The following is a 16,596-nucleotide window of genomic DNA, read 5'->3' as shown; positions in this document are numbered from 1 at the left end:
CTAATAATGTATGGTGCTGTGGAAGTACTGTGTGTGAATAGCAGTAGTGGGGCAAAAGGAATCTTCTCATTTGGAAATGTTGTAAATAATTTTATTATATAGTGTTTTGGATGTATTTGTTGTAGAAATGGACCAGTGAATAAAGAGAATCTAAGGGTTTGTACAATGTGAAAAAAACAAAAAGTTTTAAATGTTTAAAAGATAGTGACTGTGATACAACCGCTCTGGATATTGGTCTGGAAATTCATAAATGTAAATTCATACCAAATAATTCCACTGCTAGGTATGAATCCTCATGAAATCTCACACATGTACATGGATTGTTTATTGTAGCATTTTTTGGTCATAAGCAAGTTTTTTTAAAACAACCTAAATGTCCAACAACAGGAAAATGGTTAAATGAAGTCTGATGTATAAATACAACGGAATTCTATATGACAGTAAAATGGGTGAACTGGAGCTACAAGGACCCAACATTAATAAACCTCAAAGACCATGTAAGAAAAAAGTAAGTTACAGAGAGAGAAGGTTAACATATCATACTATTTATGTAATTTTTAAAACATACAAAAAAATACTATATGTTGTTTAAACACACACACACACACACACACACACACACACACACACACACACACCAACTTCAGGATCATGATTCCCTCCCGGTAGGAGGAAGGAAATGGGATGGGGTCAGTGAGGGGCTCATAGAGGCTTTCAATTTTACTTGTAATATTTTATTTCTTAAGCTATGTAGTAAGTACGTAAGTACCCATTCCATTATCTATATATTTTTGTGTCTAACTGAAGTATGTCTAGGGGCTCCTGGTAAAATTTGGGAAATTAAACTCATACATTTAATGTTGCTTCATCTCAAAACACCACTAGAGGATTATAGTCCCTTATCCAAACTCTCAGAGATTTATGTGTTTCAGAATTCAGAACTCTTTGGATTTTAGAAAAACGTATCAGGATGCAATTCCATATGTTACATTACACCTTCAGTGGGACCTGAAATCAAGTGATGTTCAAAATAAGCATCTGACACTATTCAGAGGGTTGTTCGCCCCTCAGAAAAAATCAGCCACCAGCCTGGCCCTGGACAAACAGCCCTCACTCCTCAGACCTTCACTGATGCCCCTCTAAGAGCAGAGGAGGAAAGCAAGCGCATGGGGACACCTGCAGGCCTTTGGAGGCTCTGGACTCCACCACATCTGGATGTGTGAGTGCCTGGAATTCCCTGCCTCCTCACCTCTACCAGGCATGAGTGCCCATTGCTCTGCAGCCCTGACCAACTGTGGGGCACACACACCACCTGATTCCTGCCGAGCCCATTTTCTGCTTTATTTAAGTTGTTGTTGGGCAGATCACTGAGGATGACTCAGCCCTACAGCCCAGTCTCAGTCCTGCCACTCCAAAGCCAGCACTACACACACACACACATACACACACACACACACACACACACACACACACACATTCATACCACACTCTAAAGCAGATGTCCTTTCACTGACTTCCTAACCTTAGTGATTAACCTTGCCTATCTTTGGTCAAGCTTGCTAATCTGTGTTCCCCTGTGCCCCTATCACTCAGCACCCAGGAGCTCCATATTTCTAACAGCTGCTGGCATCTTGCTACCTCCACCTGGCTGGGTCTGGCTGCCCTTCAATGCCAGCATGACATATAATCAGCCTCGGGAAGTGATGAATACCAACTTGCTCTTGAAAGCTGATGCTGAACAATCTTTTTATTTTTATTTCTGAGTAATGAAATCATACTGTGCTGAGCTTATGTCCAATTAAACATCTGTTATGGTAATCAAAATCTCCTGGCCATTATCACAGATGACATTCTGAATTAATATCAGCAGTATAATCAATAGCCAATTCCTAAATAACAAAGTCAGTAAGCACAATACCCAAATGTGAAAAGGTGAAAAGAACTAGGTCTTCTCCCCCATAAATACCAAGTGGCCCAGCCAACCACCCCTCTGTTGGTCCAGCTCACTGATTTATTGTATTTGCTCAATGCTCAGGCCTTCCACAGAGCAAGTGCAGAGGAAATCGGGCGTGCCAAGTGCTTTCAAGGGGAGCCCACCATCTCTTCCTTGGGAGAAAGGCAGTAACTCAGTGTTGAAGTAGGATGTCAGCAAGCTAAGGGAGAAAGGCAAAAGCCCTACTTACCATAGAAGAGGAAGGCTTTGGTCCTGTGATGATGGAGGTAGGTCCGGTTGATGGTGAAGAAACAAGTGTCTGCCCCGCACTGGCCTAGCCTTCCATTTTCCCCAGTCAGTGGGGACCACCAGAGCATGATGGGGTAGCTATCAGCTGCCAATGTTTTTTTCCTATTCAGCGTCAGTCCTCCTCTCTTAAGGAATGGATGGAGATGTATAGGCTCTTCTTCCATTTGTGCATGTCCGTCTTTCAAATTAGAATTTTTAAACTTCTTCCCTTCAAATTTTCCCAGCTCAACCACTACCTAAAAGAGATGACGATTATTACCAGTGTCAGACTGTTTAATTTCCTTCTGTACATCTCCCATTCATCTTGATGATTTAGCTTCTTATTAGTTTTCTATTGCTACCATAACAAATTATCACAAACTGAGCAACTTAAAATGATGCAAATTTATTATCATACGATTCTGGAGGTCAGAAGTCTGAAATGGTCTCACTGGGCTAAAATCAAGGTGTTGGCAGGGCTATGCCATTTTTCAGGAAACTCTGGTGGGGAATTTGTTTTCTTGCTTTTCTTTTAGAGGCACCCACAGTTCTTGGCTCATGGCCCCCTTCCTCCATCTTCAAAACAAGCAACGTTGCATGTCTCTGACCCTTCTCCTGTTATCGTGTCTCTCTGTGACCACAGCCAGGAAAGAGTCTTCTCTTTTAAGGACTCATGAGATTACACTGGGCCTGCACAGATAATTCAGGGTTATCTCCTCACCTCAAGGTGTGTCCCTATAATCCCACCTATTTACAAAGTCCCTTTTGCCAAGTAAAGTAACATATCACAGTTTCCAGGGATTAGGGTAGGGACACAGCCTCCAAAATATCTACCAACAAGGATGCTGCATTCCACTAAACACGCAACAGATACATCTCTCCTCCATTTCATAGGCAAATACAGAATCCAGAAGTGGTTGTGTCTCTTAATGAAACCTGTGAGAGTCAGGGTTATTATCTGGCTATTGCTGGAGATTACACTCTGGGGAAAATAAGTTATAAATTACCAATTGGTTTCCTTTTAGTACAATTAAAGGAGTCATAACATGGATTTTATATTTCTAATAATATCCACTATGGCATAGAGATGGCATAAGTACTGGGCTCCTTCTCACTTAAAACCATGTTTTTTAATTTATTTCAAGAGAGTCTGGGTCCTGGAGAGCTAGGTCATCAATCACAGTAATCTGAAGGGCAGGGTAGACTGAGTGAAATCAGAGGGGCAGTAGTTCTCCAAAAGTGCTGCCTTTTCATCAAACTTTAAGGTTTGGTATTGACATGGCATTACAAAAATATGTTAGAGAGAGCAGTATAAAGTAGGGGCTGGTCTGTTTCATATATAACAAAACATTAGTAGTCACACTATACAACAAATAAAGCCGGTAAAAGAAGGCATATTTTCATGTATTAACTGGTCCACTTGTCAACAGAGGGCACTACCTGTGTGGCCCGCAGACCCCACTCTCAGCAGCCAGTGGTGGTGCCTTCTTTATGTATTTGCTACCTTTGGTGTCAGAAAAGGGCCCTGCCCACTGAGGTGATACAGAGTCTGTAACTCCCTGGGGAGGGTCTATAATGTTCACTGGATTCTCTGAGGGATCCAAGGCCAAAAAGCTATTAAGAGCCACTCAGCGAACGCCACATAGTATTCCAAATGGAAGAAAGAATTCTATTAGCTTTAAAAAAAAAAAAGCACAGATCACTTGTGACACCAAACTCATCATTAGAACAGTAAAACCATCACTGAAAACTAAAAGCCCTTGGCAATAACTTTCTAAGCCTCTTTATGATAACATAATAATGTGGCTATTCCCCAATAGCTTGATGGAATGGAGTTGACTTGTAGCTACAAACACTCTTTTCAACCAACCTTTCCTGCAAATATACAACCAGCAACTTGAAAGAAACACGTTTAGAAAGCCATGTTTATAACTTCAAAGACAAATTTTGCTCCACATTTCTGATCAAAGTCTACTATGTGAGGTATAAGGTCGTATCCAAATAATAAGGACTGGGACTTCCCTGGCAGTCCACTGGTTAAGACTCCACGCTCCCAATGCAGGGGGCACGGGTTTGTTCCCTGGTCGGGGAACTATGGTCCTACACGCCGCAGGGCGTGGCCTAAAAATTAAAAAAAAAAACAAAAACGAATAATAGGGATTGCAGAAAACTCCAGTCCCTCCAGTTCAAGCAGGTCCTGGATACCCACCTCCAAGACAGACAAGCAGGGAGCCAGGGGTTTCCTCTGACCAGGATCCCAACCTGGCAGTGGAAGGTGGTGGAAGTACCGTGCAGTACTATCTGCCAAAGTCCTTTGATAAGCATAAGCTCATTCAGTCCTAAGCGAGGAGAAGGGAAGCCGTCCAGAATAACACGCCCAGAGAACACTTCTGTCTCCATCAGCTCCACATCTGAACTACTCACATCCACAAATAATCTTTAAAAGTCCTTTTGGATTTTGAAATGGACAGCTGGTCCTTGAGTGGGTGCTAAAAATATCTCAACTCGTATTTCTACTTTTAATATCACTGTGAAACTTTTATTTTACTTTGAAATCAGCAAATGAAGTTGAGAATAACCAACTAAATGAAATAAATGGGGGGACTGAAGAAACGTTTCAGGTCACTCACCCTACTACAGACAAATTTATTAATGCAGATGTGTGTGTCCTGCAGAGCGACTAGCTTGTCCTCAGAATAGTCACTACTTCTTCAAGAATGGCATCTTTTGGGGACTTCCCTGGTGGTGCAGTGGTTAAGAATCCACCTTCCAATGCAGGGGTTCGAGCCCTGCTCCGGGAAGATCCCACACGCTGCGGAGCAGCTAAGCCCACGCACCACAACTATTGAGCCCACGTACTGCAACTACTGAAGCCCGTGCGCCTAGAGCCCGTGCTCCACAATGAGAGAAGCCACTGCAATGAGAAGCCCACACACAGCAACGAAGACCCAACGCAGCCAAAATAATTAATTAATTAATTAAAATTAATTTTTAAAAAAACAGAAGGGAATTTCCTGGCGGTCCTGTGGTTAGGACTCTGTGTTTTTCCTGCCGAGGGTAGGGGTTCGATCCCTGGTCAGAAAACTAAGATCCTGCAAGCCACACAGCAGGGCCAAAATAAGAAAACAAAACAAAACAAAACAAAAGAAGAATGGCATCTTTCAGAAGGGATCATGACTTGGAGGAAGCCATCCAATTCTGACCCAATAAGACAGACAGAACTCTACCTTCTGCTACTCTAAAACCAGTACCCTGCAAGAGTCGCAAACTGATCCCCTAACTCACTGATTTTGTTTCTACCCGACACATCCACTCACTAAACCTGACACATCCGCTCACTAAACCTCAGTTTCGTCTGTTAAAAAAGAAAGTATTTTCCTTGCTTTACATAGAAAATCCTGATCCTGAGAGATGATGCAAAAAGTAAAGTACTTGGAGAGAACGGGGTGGGTGGCAAAGGCCCAGGAATCAACACTGCATAACCCAAATTCTTGGTACCTGGAGTGTGACGAGCAGAAAGACAGTAGCCGTGACGCACAGGCAAGATGCCAGAAGCTTCCTCCTCTGAATCCGCACCATGCTGCCCTGCCCTGGGTGACTGGCAGAGGGCTAGCCTGGTTACCAGGTGTTCTCGAGTCGGCCCGCAGCCCAAGACAACTTCACGTGGAGGAACCATCTGGGTGCCAATTTCCTCCACTGCCATTCCTGCTGGGACCTGGTCTCCATGAAGGACTGAGAACTGAGCTTCTGAGTAGGCCTGGCTTGGCATTGAAAGGGGACAGCATGCAGTCTTCTTAAGCGATCATCAGAGCAGCTGGAGGTTCTTTAAACCAGAAGGCATCAAAAAAAATCTGTAACAAATGAACAATATTTTAGCCATAGTGCAGAAGATTTCATAAATGTAGTCTTGTAGGGTTACCGTGTAGAAACCCAAAGCTTTAAAACTAAAAGGAGCCTTTGAGATCATTTAGACCTAATACCTCACTCACAGATGAGGAAACCAGGACCAGAGAGATGAAGTGACTTGCCCAAGGTCAGAAAGTCCATTACAGGAGAGTGAGAGATCGACAATCAGGTCCCGAGACTAAAATGATGCTTCCACTTACTTTTCCCTGCCATCAGACTTGAATTCCAAAAGTCATTGACATGTAGTCATTTCCTTCTATCTAAGTTTCAAAACAGCAGAGAAGTGGAGCAGAAATAACCAGGACTGTCCACCCACTCCTGTAAAAATTAGGGAAAAAACAAATTAAAGTTTCAGGCATTGATTAGAAATGGAAATGATCAACTGACCCCAGTTCCCCCCAAGGAAAACAACTTCAGCTACAACATAAGGAATTCAGATTACTGATTTATTTGTTTAGTCTTTTATGGCAAGTGCACTAAAGCAGTGGGTTATATGGGCAGTATGGTTCTCTGGACATCTTGAAATAAGATTTCCATCCAACTGAAATGGATGATCTTTTCCAAAAGTTTTTTAAATGCGCTAAATAGTCCCATAGAATGCCTCTTATTCCCAGGGTTCTCTGAAGTCAAATGTCTTGAGCAAATGACCCTGTGGAGTTCAGAGGAGAGCAAGGATCAACATTCCAGAGGAAGGGAGTGCTCCAAGGGCTGATCCTAAGATCTGACTGTACACCTCTCGGATACAGAATTGAAGATACAATGAGAAATATAAAAATGATGTAGAATTCTGGTTAAATGTCTTGGTCTTAAAGGTATGCTCCCCTCTCATGCATCTACCTTAATTAACTTTTAAGTCTAGTCTATTTCTTCTCCTCAGAAACAAAATAACTCTTGGTCTCAGAAACAGCCAAAAGCGCATTTTTCTTCTTTCATCCACAGAAGTCCCGCAATCCACAGCGTCTAAGAGAACGGGCTCTAGAGTCAGCCTGCCAGGATTCAAATCTCAACTCCCCAGCCTCTCCTTGATTCAATTCCCAAAACGTAGATAATAAGGTGCCTAATCAGAGAGTTACTGTGAGAATTCTATGAGATAAAACTGGCAAAACACTTATTTCAGAGCCTGACACATAATAAATATTCAAGAAATGTTTGCTATCCTCATGTTTAAATATTATTATAATTTTTATCATAGCTTTAAGTGGAAAATGAAGTTGAATTCATATAAAGTATGATACTGACAGATCAACTGGTACTTCACAAGGAGGAGATACTTTGCCAAAGAAAAAGAGATCACGAATATTTGCTGAGTGACCTATTACGTCCTTTCTTAAGTACTCAGCATGCATGAGTTCATTCAGTCCTCCCAACAACTCATGAAGTAGCAATTTTTAGCCTCGTTTTTAAGGGTAAGAAAACTGAATTTGAAGGAAGTAAAGTAACTTGCCCAAAACTATAACTTTGATGAGTAATACAACCAGAAACTAGTCAGACTCGGAAGTTCACACATTCTTTCTATATTTTGTTAACACAAAGGCTATAAAATTCCCACCAGATAATACTAACACTCACAGCTTGTCTGCCTAAATCACAGAAAAAAACCTGTGTACAATAGCTCTCTGTCAGATGATGTACCAGGGAAAAAAGTATCAAAAGTCCTAAAGAACCTGAAAAGCGCCTTTCCTTCTACTCAGTAGATGCTAGTAGCTATTAATCACATAAAATGGGGAGCTAGCACATTTGGGCACCAATCCTAGCTGTCATTTATATGTAATATACATTTGGACAAGTTGCTAAATCTTTCTAAGCCCCAGTTTCTTCACAGTAAAGAATAAATGTTAACTCTCATTATTTCTTTCCCTTTTATAACAGAAAGATTATCTATTTTTCATTTAATATGCAAAAGCAATTTATTGTAACTTCAATTAATGTAACCCAGATTAGGTAATGAAATAATATTACCACTTTAAATGGATATAAAGCTAAATCATTTTCAAAAGATTTTTCAATATATCACTCCACTTAATCTTATCCATTAACCACTTTGTAATGTAGGTACGGCCATTATTATTATTCTCGGTTCCCACAAATAAGGAAACCGATCCTTGGTAAGTTTAAGTGATTTACCCAAGATCATAGTTTTTAAAGATGACGTGGGTCTAGAAATCAGGTCACCTGGCTCCAAGATCAGTGGAAAAGAAAGAGAAGGGGAAAATAGTGACAGCTTGTTAAGAGTACAAAAGAGTCAGGAATAAAGGAAAACAAAAGATGGAGAGAGTGTGTGAGGACGTAGTTTGGGATCTTTTTACAGCTAGTACATGGCTCAGACCTGTCCTTGGGCCTTTTTAAGTCTTTACATGTCTGTACAAATTATGACAGAAGAATTTAAGGTTACAAATTCCCCTCCATCCAAAGAATCTCAATTTAGGTTATATTCCCCAAACCAGAAGCACATAGTATGGTCTCAAGGACTGAGCTGTGGGTAAATACCCACCACTAAAGAATAGAATCAGCTAGTGTAGATGGTATTATGGTTTAGAGCAGGCAGCAATCACCAGGCCTTGGGGCACATCAACCTAATATACGTACGGCATTAATTACCTGGGAGTTTGTCATCAAGTAAGCAGTTCCCCGGCTGGTGGGACAGATGGGCTGGCAGAGAGCACCGTGAAGGCCAACAAGCTCCAATACGATGGGACTCCAATGGGTCCCCAAGAAGAAAGCTCCCTTCTGTTTCATCGTTGCCCCCAGGGTGAATCTCAGAGTCCTCCAAGAGAGTGCCCCAGAACGCTCCTTCCCAGGCTGGGGTAGTGTGTGTTTGTTCAGACAACCATGTAGATAACATCTGAAATGGACTTACTAACCGACCCTCTTGACCCAAGCACTGAGCTCTGAAATGCTTCGTACGCTGTGTGCACGGCCTGGGGCCGGCCATCTGCTGCCCAGAGAGGGGTCTGGAGCTGAGCGTGACCACCTCACACTCCTCCAAGTGCTATTCCATCAAAACCAGCAACACTTTCACTCCAAAATAATTTCAGCGCTGTCCGCTTTAATTTGAATTAAAATGGACAGAAGAGAGACTGAACATCTGAAAGTGAACTAGCAGCCTGAGGATGCCAGCTTCAAATGTCAGCCACACAGGGCCGGCCCAAGGTGCAGGTGAAGGGTCTCAGAAATGGGACTAAGAAGATTTCTGCGCTGTGTCTCTGAGTGTAAAATGAGAAGCCAACCCTAGGTGACACACACCTAGGGAGAGCTCTGGGAAGCCTCCTTGGATCATCTCTCCTCTAGTGATTGGTGAGTCATTTGGGTTAATGAGCGACTGTCTTAACTGAGCTTAAGGGTATACCAGGGAGAGCCTTTCAAAGGAATGTATCTAATTACCAAACTTAAATTATTCACACCAAAGTGCCATTTTCAAATAAGTTGACTCTCCCAACCTGTTTTCATTTTATGATGGGTAAACCCTCAGAGCATCCCTTTAAGTGGGGTGCTGTCCTGGGAAAGGCTGATGACAAGGCAGGCAGATGGGAAGGCCTAAGGGCCTCCGGACAACTCTCCAGGCAATTTTTAACTAACTCTCTTCAACTCTGCTTGTCCTCACCGACACTCCTCATCCATTCCTACTTGGTGACTTCAAAAGCTTGATTGATAACTGGGATTTCTACCAGTCTGACCCGTTAGCATCCTCCATTCAGCTGTAGAGATGTTGTTGGAATGTAGATTGGATATCTCTCCTCTGATTAAAATCCATCAATGGCTTCCCAAAGAATTCAAGATAAAGACCAAATTCATCAGTTTAGAAAACAAGACTCCCTGGACCCCGCCCTACTTCTCTAGCTTCTACCACACATACCCTTTGTTCTGGCTGTTCCTGGGATACAGCTTCCTGTTCTGTGCTCTGGCCCCTACCTACAACACCCATACCTCTTTCACTACCATAGCCATTCTCCTGGACGTTCAAGGCTACCTGCTTTGGGAAGGGTTACTCCTCCCCAGTACCAAGTCAGGAGATCTAGATCCATACCTTGTGCTTGTTTCTATCACAGCAGTGGGGAGAATGCTGGGGGGTTTTAGGAAACTCTTTAAAGCTGCTTTATTGGGTACATATAAAACAACTGTTGAACATTAAAAAGTTGACTAATGTAAACAACAAAAAAAGTTGACCAGTGTTGTTAATTATCAGAAGAGTGTCCCTTGGCCTGATGAGCATGGTGTGATGGTTCCACAGTGTCCGCTTTCATCCAGTTTTCTTTATTAACATTTATCTGTGTTAATCTGTTCCTCACCCTTTTTTAATAGACTTCATATTTTGCTGAGTATTTATTTTTAAGTAAAGAGTGCTCTGGCTTGCAGATTTCTGTCTGGGAAGGTGATCCTCTTGGACCAAGCACACATTGCAGGAGAAACAAATAGAGAATAATGAGAGAGAAAGGGATACTGACAGCCTCGTGAATCAAGACTGGTGATTAACAGGGGTGATTAATGGGGGGAAGGAAGGTGTAGCACCAGCACCTTTACTTTTCTATTGCAGAACTGAAGGTGATGCCATTCTTAAATTCTTAAATTCCAGACACATACTGAAGCACTCAAATTATACAGTATTTATACAATCTCACTTAGTGGGTCTACTTAATGTAGAAACTAGATAAAAACAAACCCAGACAGACAACTAAATAAAAAGACTGATATAAAGACCCAAATAAAAGCACTCCAAAAAAATAGGCTTTTTAAATGGAGGAGGGGGTCCAAGGCTGGGAAAACTCTGTACCACACTAAGAGCTGAACCAGCGCCTCGAGAATAGGACTGTTTCTTTCTCGTCTTTTTCCTTGGAAGGTGTTCTTTGTAACTGTTCTTTCTCCAACAAGGGCTTACTGGTTACTCAGTAACAATCTTCCTTCCTGGCAAAAAGTTGTGAATTAAAGTCCCTCAACCGCTTTGATCATTCATGTAATCATGAGTGAGGAACCGATTAACAATGACAAAATCTGGCTAATGTTTCAGATGCCTAAAGACGGAAGGGCTGGACCAGATGATCTTCTGAGGTTGCATCCCAAAATTAAGCTCTCTGATCCCATGAATAGTGCCCAAGAGCACCACACAGAAGAAAAATTAATCAAGTAAAGAGATAGTAATCAAGACAATCCGAGTCATCACAAACTAAAGATTTCTGGAAATATATAAAACAAGAAATATTTCTATGTGACAAGTTTTAGGATTACTTGATCTTTAGTCTCCTTTTGAGTAATTTAACATTAACTTCTGAAAACTCAAATTTTATTCTCAAGTAAATAAATATCTGAAAAATACTGTAAATAAAGATAAACTTATTTTTTTTTAATTTTTAAAAACTCATGGTCAAGAACCCTATTACAAATGTTTATTGTAGAATGCTGGTAATTGAATTGGGTACTAGATTTCTTACTGAAATCAACTCTTTACATTCCAAATTTAGAGAGCATTTAAATATGGGTTGGAAACGTCTGCAAACTGAGCAATAATTACACATATATGAATCACATCATTGTTTGTCCAAACAGTACGTTCATTTTCTTTATTTCCTAACTTTAACCCTAGTGTGAATTTTTTTCAAAAATGCTGTTTTAAGATAAAACTTGAAAACTACTTTTTTTTTTTAGTTGAAGAATTTAAGCTGAGCCATAGAACAGTAACAGCTGAGACTGTATATTTAAATTCACTGCTACACACTGCCATCTAGCAGGAAGGCAGCAAATGAAGAGTCAGGACAGCAATTTCAAAAATGGGGCAGACGTAAATGATCCTCGGATGCTAGGACATTGCCTCTGGCTTACAGGCAGGAGAGGAAGAAAGTTCTAACACTGAGGCTAGATTGCTGGCTCTGCCCCTTTATTGTGCAAATACCTGGGCTGCTTATTCAATGCAGATAATAGCCAGGACCCACTTAAGAGTCCCCGTTGGGAGACCACGTGGAACAGGCAGGAGAAACAATGCCCTAGTTGTAGAGTGACATCACTAACGAGCCCACTAGTGGTCATGAGCTTCTAGGGTGTCTCATCTTCAGAGAAGGAAGGATGTATAAGGAGACTGAGGTCCTGAAGACCAACTTGCCAGATTCAAAATTACAAGCAGCCCTCAAATGAAATGAACAATCCAAGTCACGACATGCATACTACTCTCCCCGACTATCGCAGGGCGCTGTGACAGTTGGGGCTTGCTGGAGCAAAACAGTCATTTTGCGTGGCATTTGCTGTATATTAAAGAAGGGTTAAAAGATCCCCTCAAAATGTCTTTAAATCACACCAATGTTCTTTTTATCCATTACACTAGCTGAGTCCTGAGGGCGCTAATCAGGTGCAAAAATACTTAAGAAATGGCTTGCATATGATAAGCAAAGCCTGCAGTGCCGGGGACTCTCGCGGAGCATCTTCTTCGTTAAACAGGCAATGCTCTCTACAGCTCGACAGCCAGAATCGCTCCTACTTCAGCACACAAATTTAGCAACAAGTGATTCTCAGTCAAGACGCGGGGAAGAAGGAAGCCGTTCACAAAGCACAGAGGCGGAGTTAGGTTCTGGAATTGGTGGGGCTGGGAAGATCGTGGCAGACGGGGAGGTACGCGAAAACCTTCCTTGGGAGGCGGGTGGGGGTGGAGGCGACGGGAACCCGCGCGCTTCCCGGGGCTCCCGCCGAGGCCCCTGCTCATCACCTGCCTCCCACCTGTGCTTTTCAGCAGCCAGATGGGTTTGCATCTCAGGCAGTGTCCCAGGAAAGCACTGCCCAAGGTTTCCCAAAGCAGACTTGGATTCCTTCTCAGCACACTACTCCGCCTTCCTCCGACACACACTCACATCTGGGCACAAAGAGGTTTCCTACGGCTGTGAGTCCGGTGGGCAGCGTCCCAGCTCCCGCGCGCGTCAGCCAACTCTCTTTTCGTTTCTCGGCACCGAGACTCTGCTCCCACCAAGCCACTGCTCAAGCCAGGAGAGATCCAGAGGTTCACACTCACCTCGTCACGGAGAAGTAGGCTCCCACGGCCGGCTGCAGCCCAGCGGTTTTTCACTTTCAGTTTGCGCCCGGCCGGAGCTCAGGCGAAGACTCGGAGAGGAGATTTGGGAAAGGGGATAACCCTCGGCGCGTCCAGGCCCAGCGATCCTGGATCCGGGTTTTCATGGATGCCCCGTTTAAAAGCCTGCGGCACCTCGGTTCTGGGGAAACACCCGCCCGCCCCTCACTTGCCAGCCCAGGGCGCGCAACCCTCTCAAGTTCCTGGGAGGCTCCTGAGACCCTCTTTCTTCTGCTTCTCAAACTCTAAGAGAGGAGCCCCTTCAAAGTCACCTATTCAGGAAAATTGAGAACCTTTTAAGCAAAGCAGAGGCCTGGGTACCTTTAATCAGCTGCCAGTGTTTGGTGGGCTGAGCAGGATGATCATTTAGCTCTATTTCACTGGAGAAGGAAAACTGACTTTTAGCTACTGAATTCCAAATTCAGAGAACCCAATTAAAATTATTTTGGCCTAGTGTAGACAGGAAGTGATAAACCTAGGGAGGTCTTTCAAGACCTTGGGAGGGCCGGGACTGAGGTGAGGCATCTAGGGATCAAAATTTGAGGAGGGATTGACCCTCAGAGTCATGCACGTGCTGGGCACACTTGCAGGAACCTGTCAGTGATTGCTGCCACAGGCCTGCCCCACTCTCCTCCAGGTCCTGAGAGCTCCAGTGCCAAGCACCTCAATTAACTTCTCTGCAAAAGCAGGTTGCTAATAATGATATCAACTTCTAGAAAACACCAAACACAAAGGGAAAGACTGATAAACTGGATGTCATTAAAAGTAAGAAATACTGGGGTTTCCCTGGTGGCGCAGTGGTTGAGAATCTGCCTGCCAATGCAGGGGACACGGGTTCGAGCCCTGCTCTGGGAAGATGCCACATGCCGCGGAGCAACTAGGCCCGTGAGCCACAACTACTGAGCCTGCGCGTCTGGAGCCTGTGCTCCGCAACAAGAGAGGCCACGATAGTGAGAGGCCCGCGCACCGCGATGAAGAGTGGCCCCCGCTCGCCGCAACTAGAGAAAGCCCTCGCACAGAAACGAAGACCCAACACAGCCATAAATAAATAAATAAATAAATAAATAAAATTTTTTTAAAAAAGGTAAGAAATACTGTTCATCAAAAGACACTATTAAAAGAATTGGAAACAATCCAGGGAGTAGGTGAAGAAATCTGCAATCGATTTATCAAACAAAGAATTCATATTCAGAATAAAGCAAGAACATCTACAGTGCAATAAGGAAAACACAATCCAATAGAAAGGGGGAGGGAAGGGACCAAAGACACACAGCACTTCACCAAAGAGGAATCCAAATAGCCAATGAGTACGTGAAAAGATGCTTAACTTCGTTAACCATCAGGGAAATGCAACTTAACACAACAATGATATACTACTACACACCCACCAAAATGGCTACAGATTTTAAAACTGATAATACAGAGCAAAGGCAAAGCTGTGGAACACATGGAACTCTTGTGCACTCTTAGTGGGGGTGTAATTGTTACAGCCACTTTGGAAAACTTGTCTATCAGTATTTACTAGAGCCAAATATGTACTTGCTTTGTGATCCACAATTTTACTCCAAGGTACATGCCTAGAAAAAATGCATACATATGTACATCAAAAGACAGGTATACGGAGCCACAAAACACACCTTAACATATTTCAAAGAATAGACATCATACAAAATATGGTCTTAGACCACAATAGAATTAAACCAATTAAATCAGTAACAGAAATATTCTAAAATACTTGGCAATATTTTGGAACATCCCCAGATATTTGAAGATTAAACGACACACTTCTAAATAACACATGGGTCAAAGAAAAATTCTCCAGAGAAATCAAACTATTTCGAACCAAATGAAAATGAAAATATAACCTATCAAAATTTGTGGGATGCAGTGGAAGCAGAGCTTAGAGGGAAAATTGTAACACTGAATTATATCATTGAATGTTAGAAAAGAAAACATCTAAAATCAATATGCTAAGCTTCCACTGTAGGAAACTAAAGAAAGAGGAGCAAATTAAATTCAAAGTAAGCAGAAGAGAAGAAATAATAAAAATTAGAGCAGAAATCAATGAAATTGAAAGCATGGAATTAGCAGAAAATCAATGAAACCAAAAGCTGTTCTTTGAAAAGATCAATAAAATTGACAAACCTTTACCTAGGCTAACCAGTAAAAAAGCGAGAAGACACAAATTACTAATATCAGAAATAAAAGAGGGGCTATAACTACCAGCCCCATGGACATTAAAAGATAATAAAGGTCAAGAGAATGAGACAAGTCCAGACTAGGAGAAAATATTTGCAAAAGTTATATATGATAGAGTCCGGTTACCCAAAATATACAAAGAACTCTTAACACTCAACAATAAGAAAGCAAACAACCCAATTAAAAAACGGGCAAAAGACCTGGACACATCACCAAGGAAAATATATAGATGGCAGATCAGCATATGAAAAGATGGTCAACATCATGTCATCTTGACTACTGTAATACCTTCCCAACAGCTCCCTGCTTTCACACTTGCCTCCACATGACAGCCAGAGTGATCCTTTCAAATCACAAATCAGGGCTTCCCTGGTGGCGCAGTGGTTGAGAATCTGCCTGCCAATGCAGGGGGACACGGGTTCGAGCCCTGGTCTGGGAAGATCCCACATGCCACGGAGCAACTGGGACCATGAGCCACAGTTACTGAGCCTGCGCGTCTGGAGCCTGTGCTCTGCAACAAGAGAGGCCGCGATGGTGAGAGGCCCGCGCACCGTGATGAAGAGTGGTCCCCACTTGCCACAACTAGAGAAAGCCCTCGCAGAGAAACGAAGACCCAACACAGTCATAAATAAATAAATAAAAGACCGTGAATTTCAAAAAAAAAATTATTAAAAAAAAATCACAAATCAAATCATGTCCATATTCCACTCAAAAATAGCCATGTAAAATAAAGTCATGAACTATAAGGTCTTATACGATCTGGCTTTTGGCTACTTCTCCAATTTTCTTTCCCAGTATTCTCCAGCTCACTCATTGCTTTCAACTCACACTGCCCCCTTGCTGTTCCTCAGACACACCAAGCATGCCCAAACTCAGCCCCTTTGGATTTGCTTGTTCATATGCTTAGAATGGTCGTTCCCCAGGCATTTGCATGGCTCACTTTTTACTGTTTCATATTCAGGAAATCGTAGTAGTTTGTGTTTTTCAAGGGATTGTTTCATTTCATCACAATTGTCAGATGTATGTGTGTAAATTTGTTCATAGTATTCCCTTATTATCCATTTGATATTTTTAGTGATATCCCCTGTTCCATTCCTGATATTGGAAATTTATGTCTTTTCTCTTTTTAAATTTGTCAGTCTCTACAAGTTTGTCAATTAATCTTTTCAAAGCACCAGCTCTTTGTTTCACTGATTTTCTCTATTTTCCTGTTTTCAATTTCAATGAT

General features: G+C 42.3%; 1 protein-coding gene across 5 annotated transcripts in view; it reads right to left on the bottom strand.

Moving 5' to 3' along the window:
• The window catches only part of FUT10 (fucosyltransferase 10), a 262,433-nt gene that overhangs the window by 233,505 nt on the left and 12,332 nt on the right, over positions 1-16,596 (bottom strand). For 4 of the 5 annotated variants that reach the window (XR_009006463.1, XM_057537084.1, XM_057537085.1 and 1 more), the window contains exons 2-4: positions 6,328-6,445; positions 5,720-6,072; positions 2,184-2,478 (exon numbers count right to left, since the gene is read on the bottom strand). Coding sequence is in view for 3 of the 5 variants with exons in the window: in XM_057537084.1 (XP_057393067.1) it covers positions 2,184-2,478; positions 5,720-5,800 (376 nt within the window). In the remaining 2 variants the exon portion in view is untranslated. Of the gene's footprint in view, positions 1-2,183; positions 2,479-5,719; positions 6,073-6,327; positions 6,446-13,112; positions 13,216-16,596 lie in introns of those variants that run through there. The other variant, XR_449982.2, reaches the window with a different exon arrangement.

This window comes from Balaenoptera acutorostrata, chromosome 21, assembly GCF_949987535.1.
Source record: "Balaenoptera acutorostrata chromosome 21, mBalAcu1.1, whole genome shotgun sequence".
NCBI lineage: Eukaryota > Metazoa > Chordata > Mammalia > Artiodactyla > Balaenopteridae > Balaenoptera > Balaenoptera acutorostrata.
The sequence above is the reverse complement of the archived record's forward strand: the minus strand, read 5'-3'. Positions and strand labels throughout refer to the sequence as shown.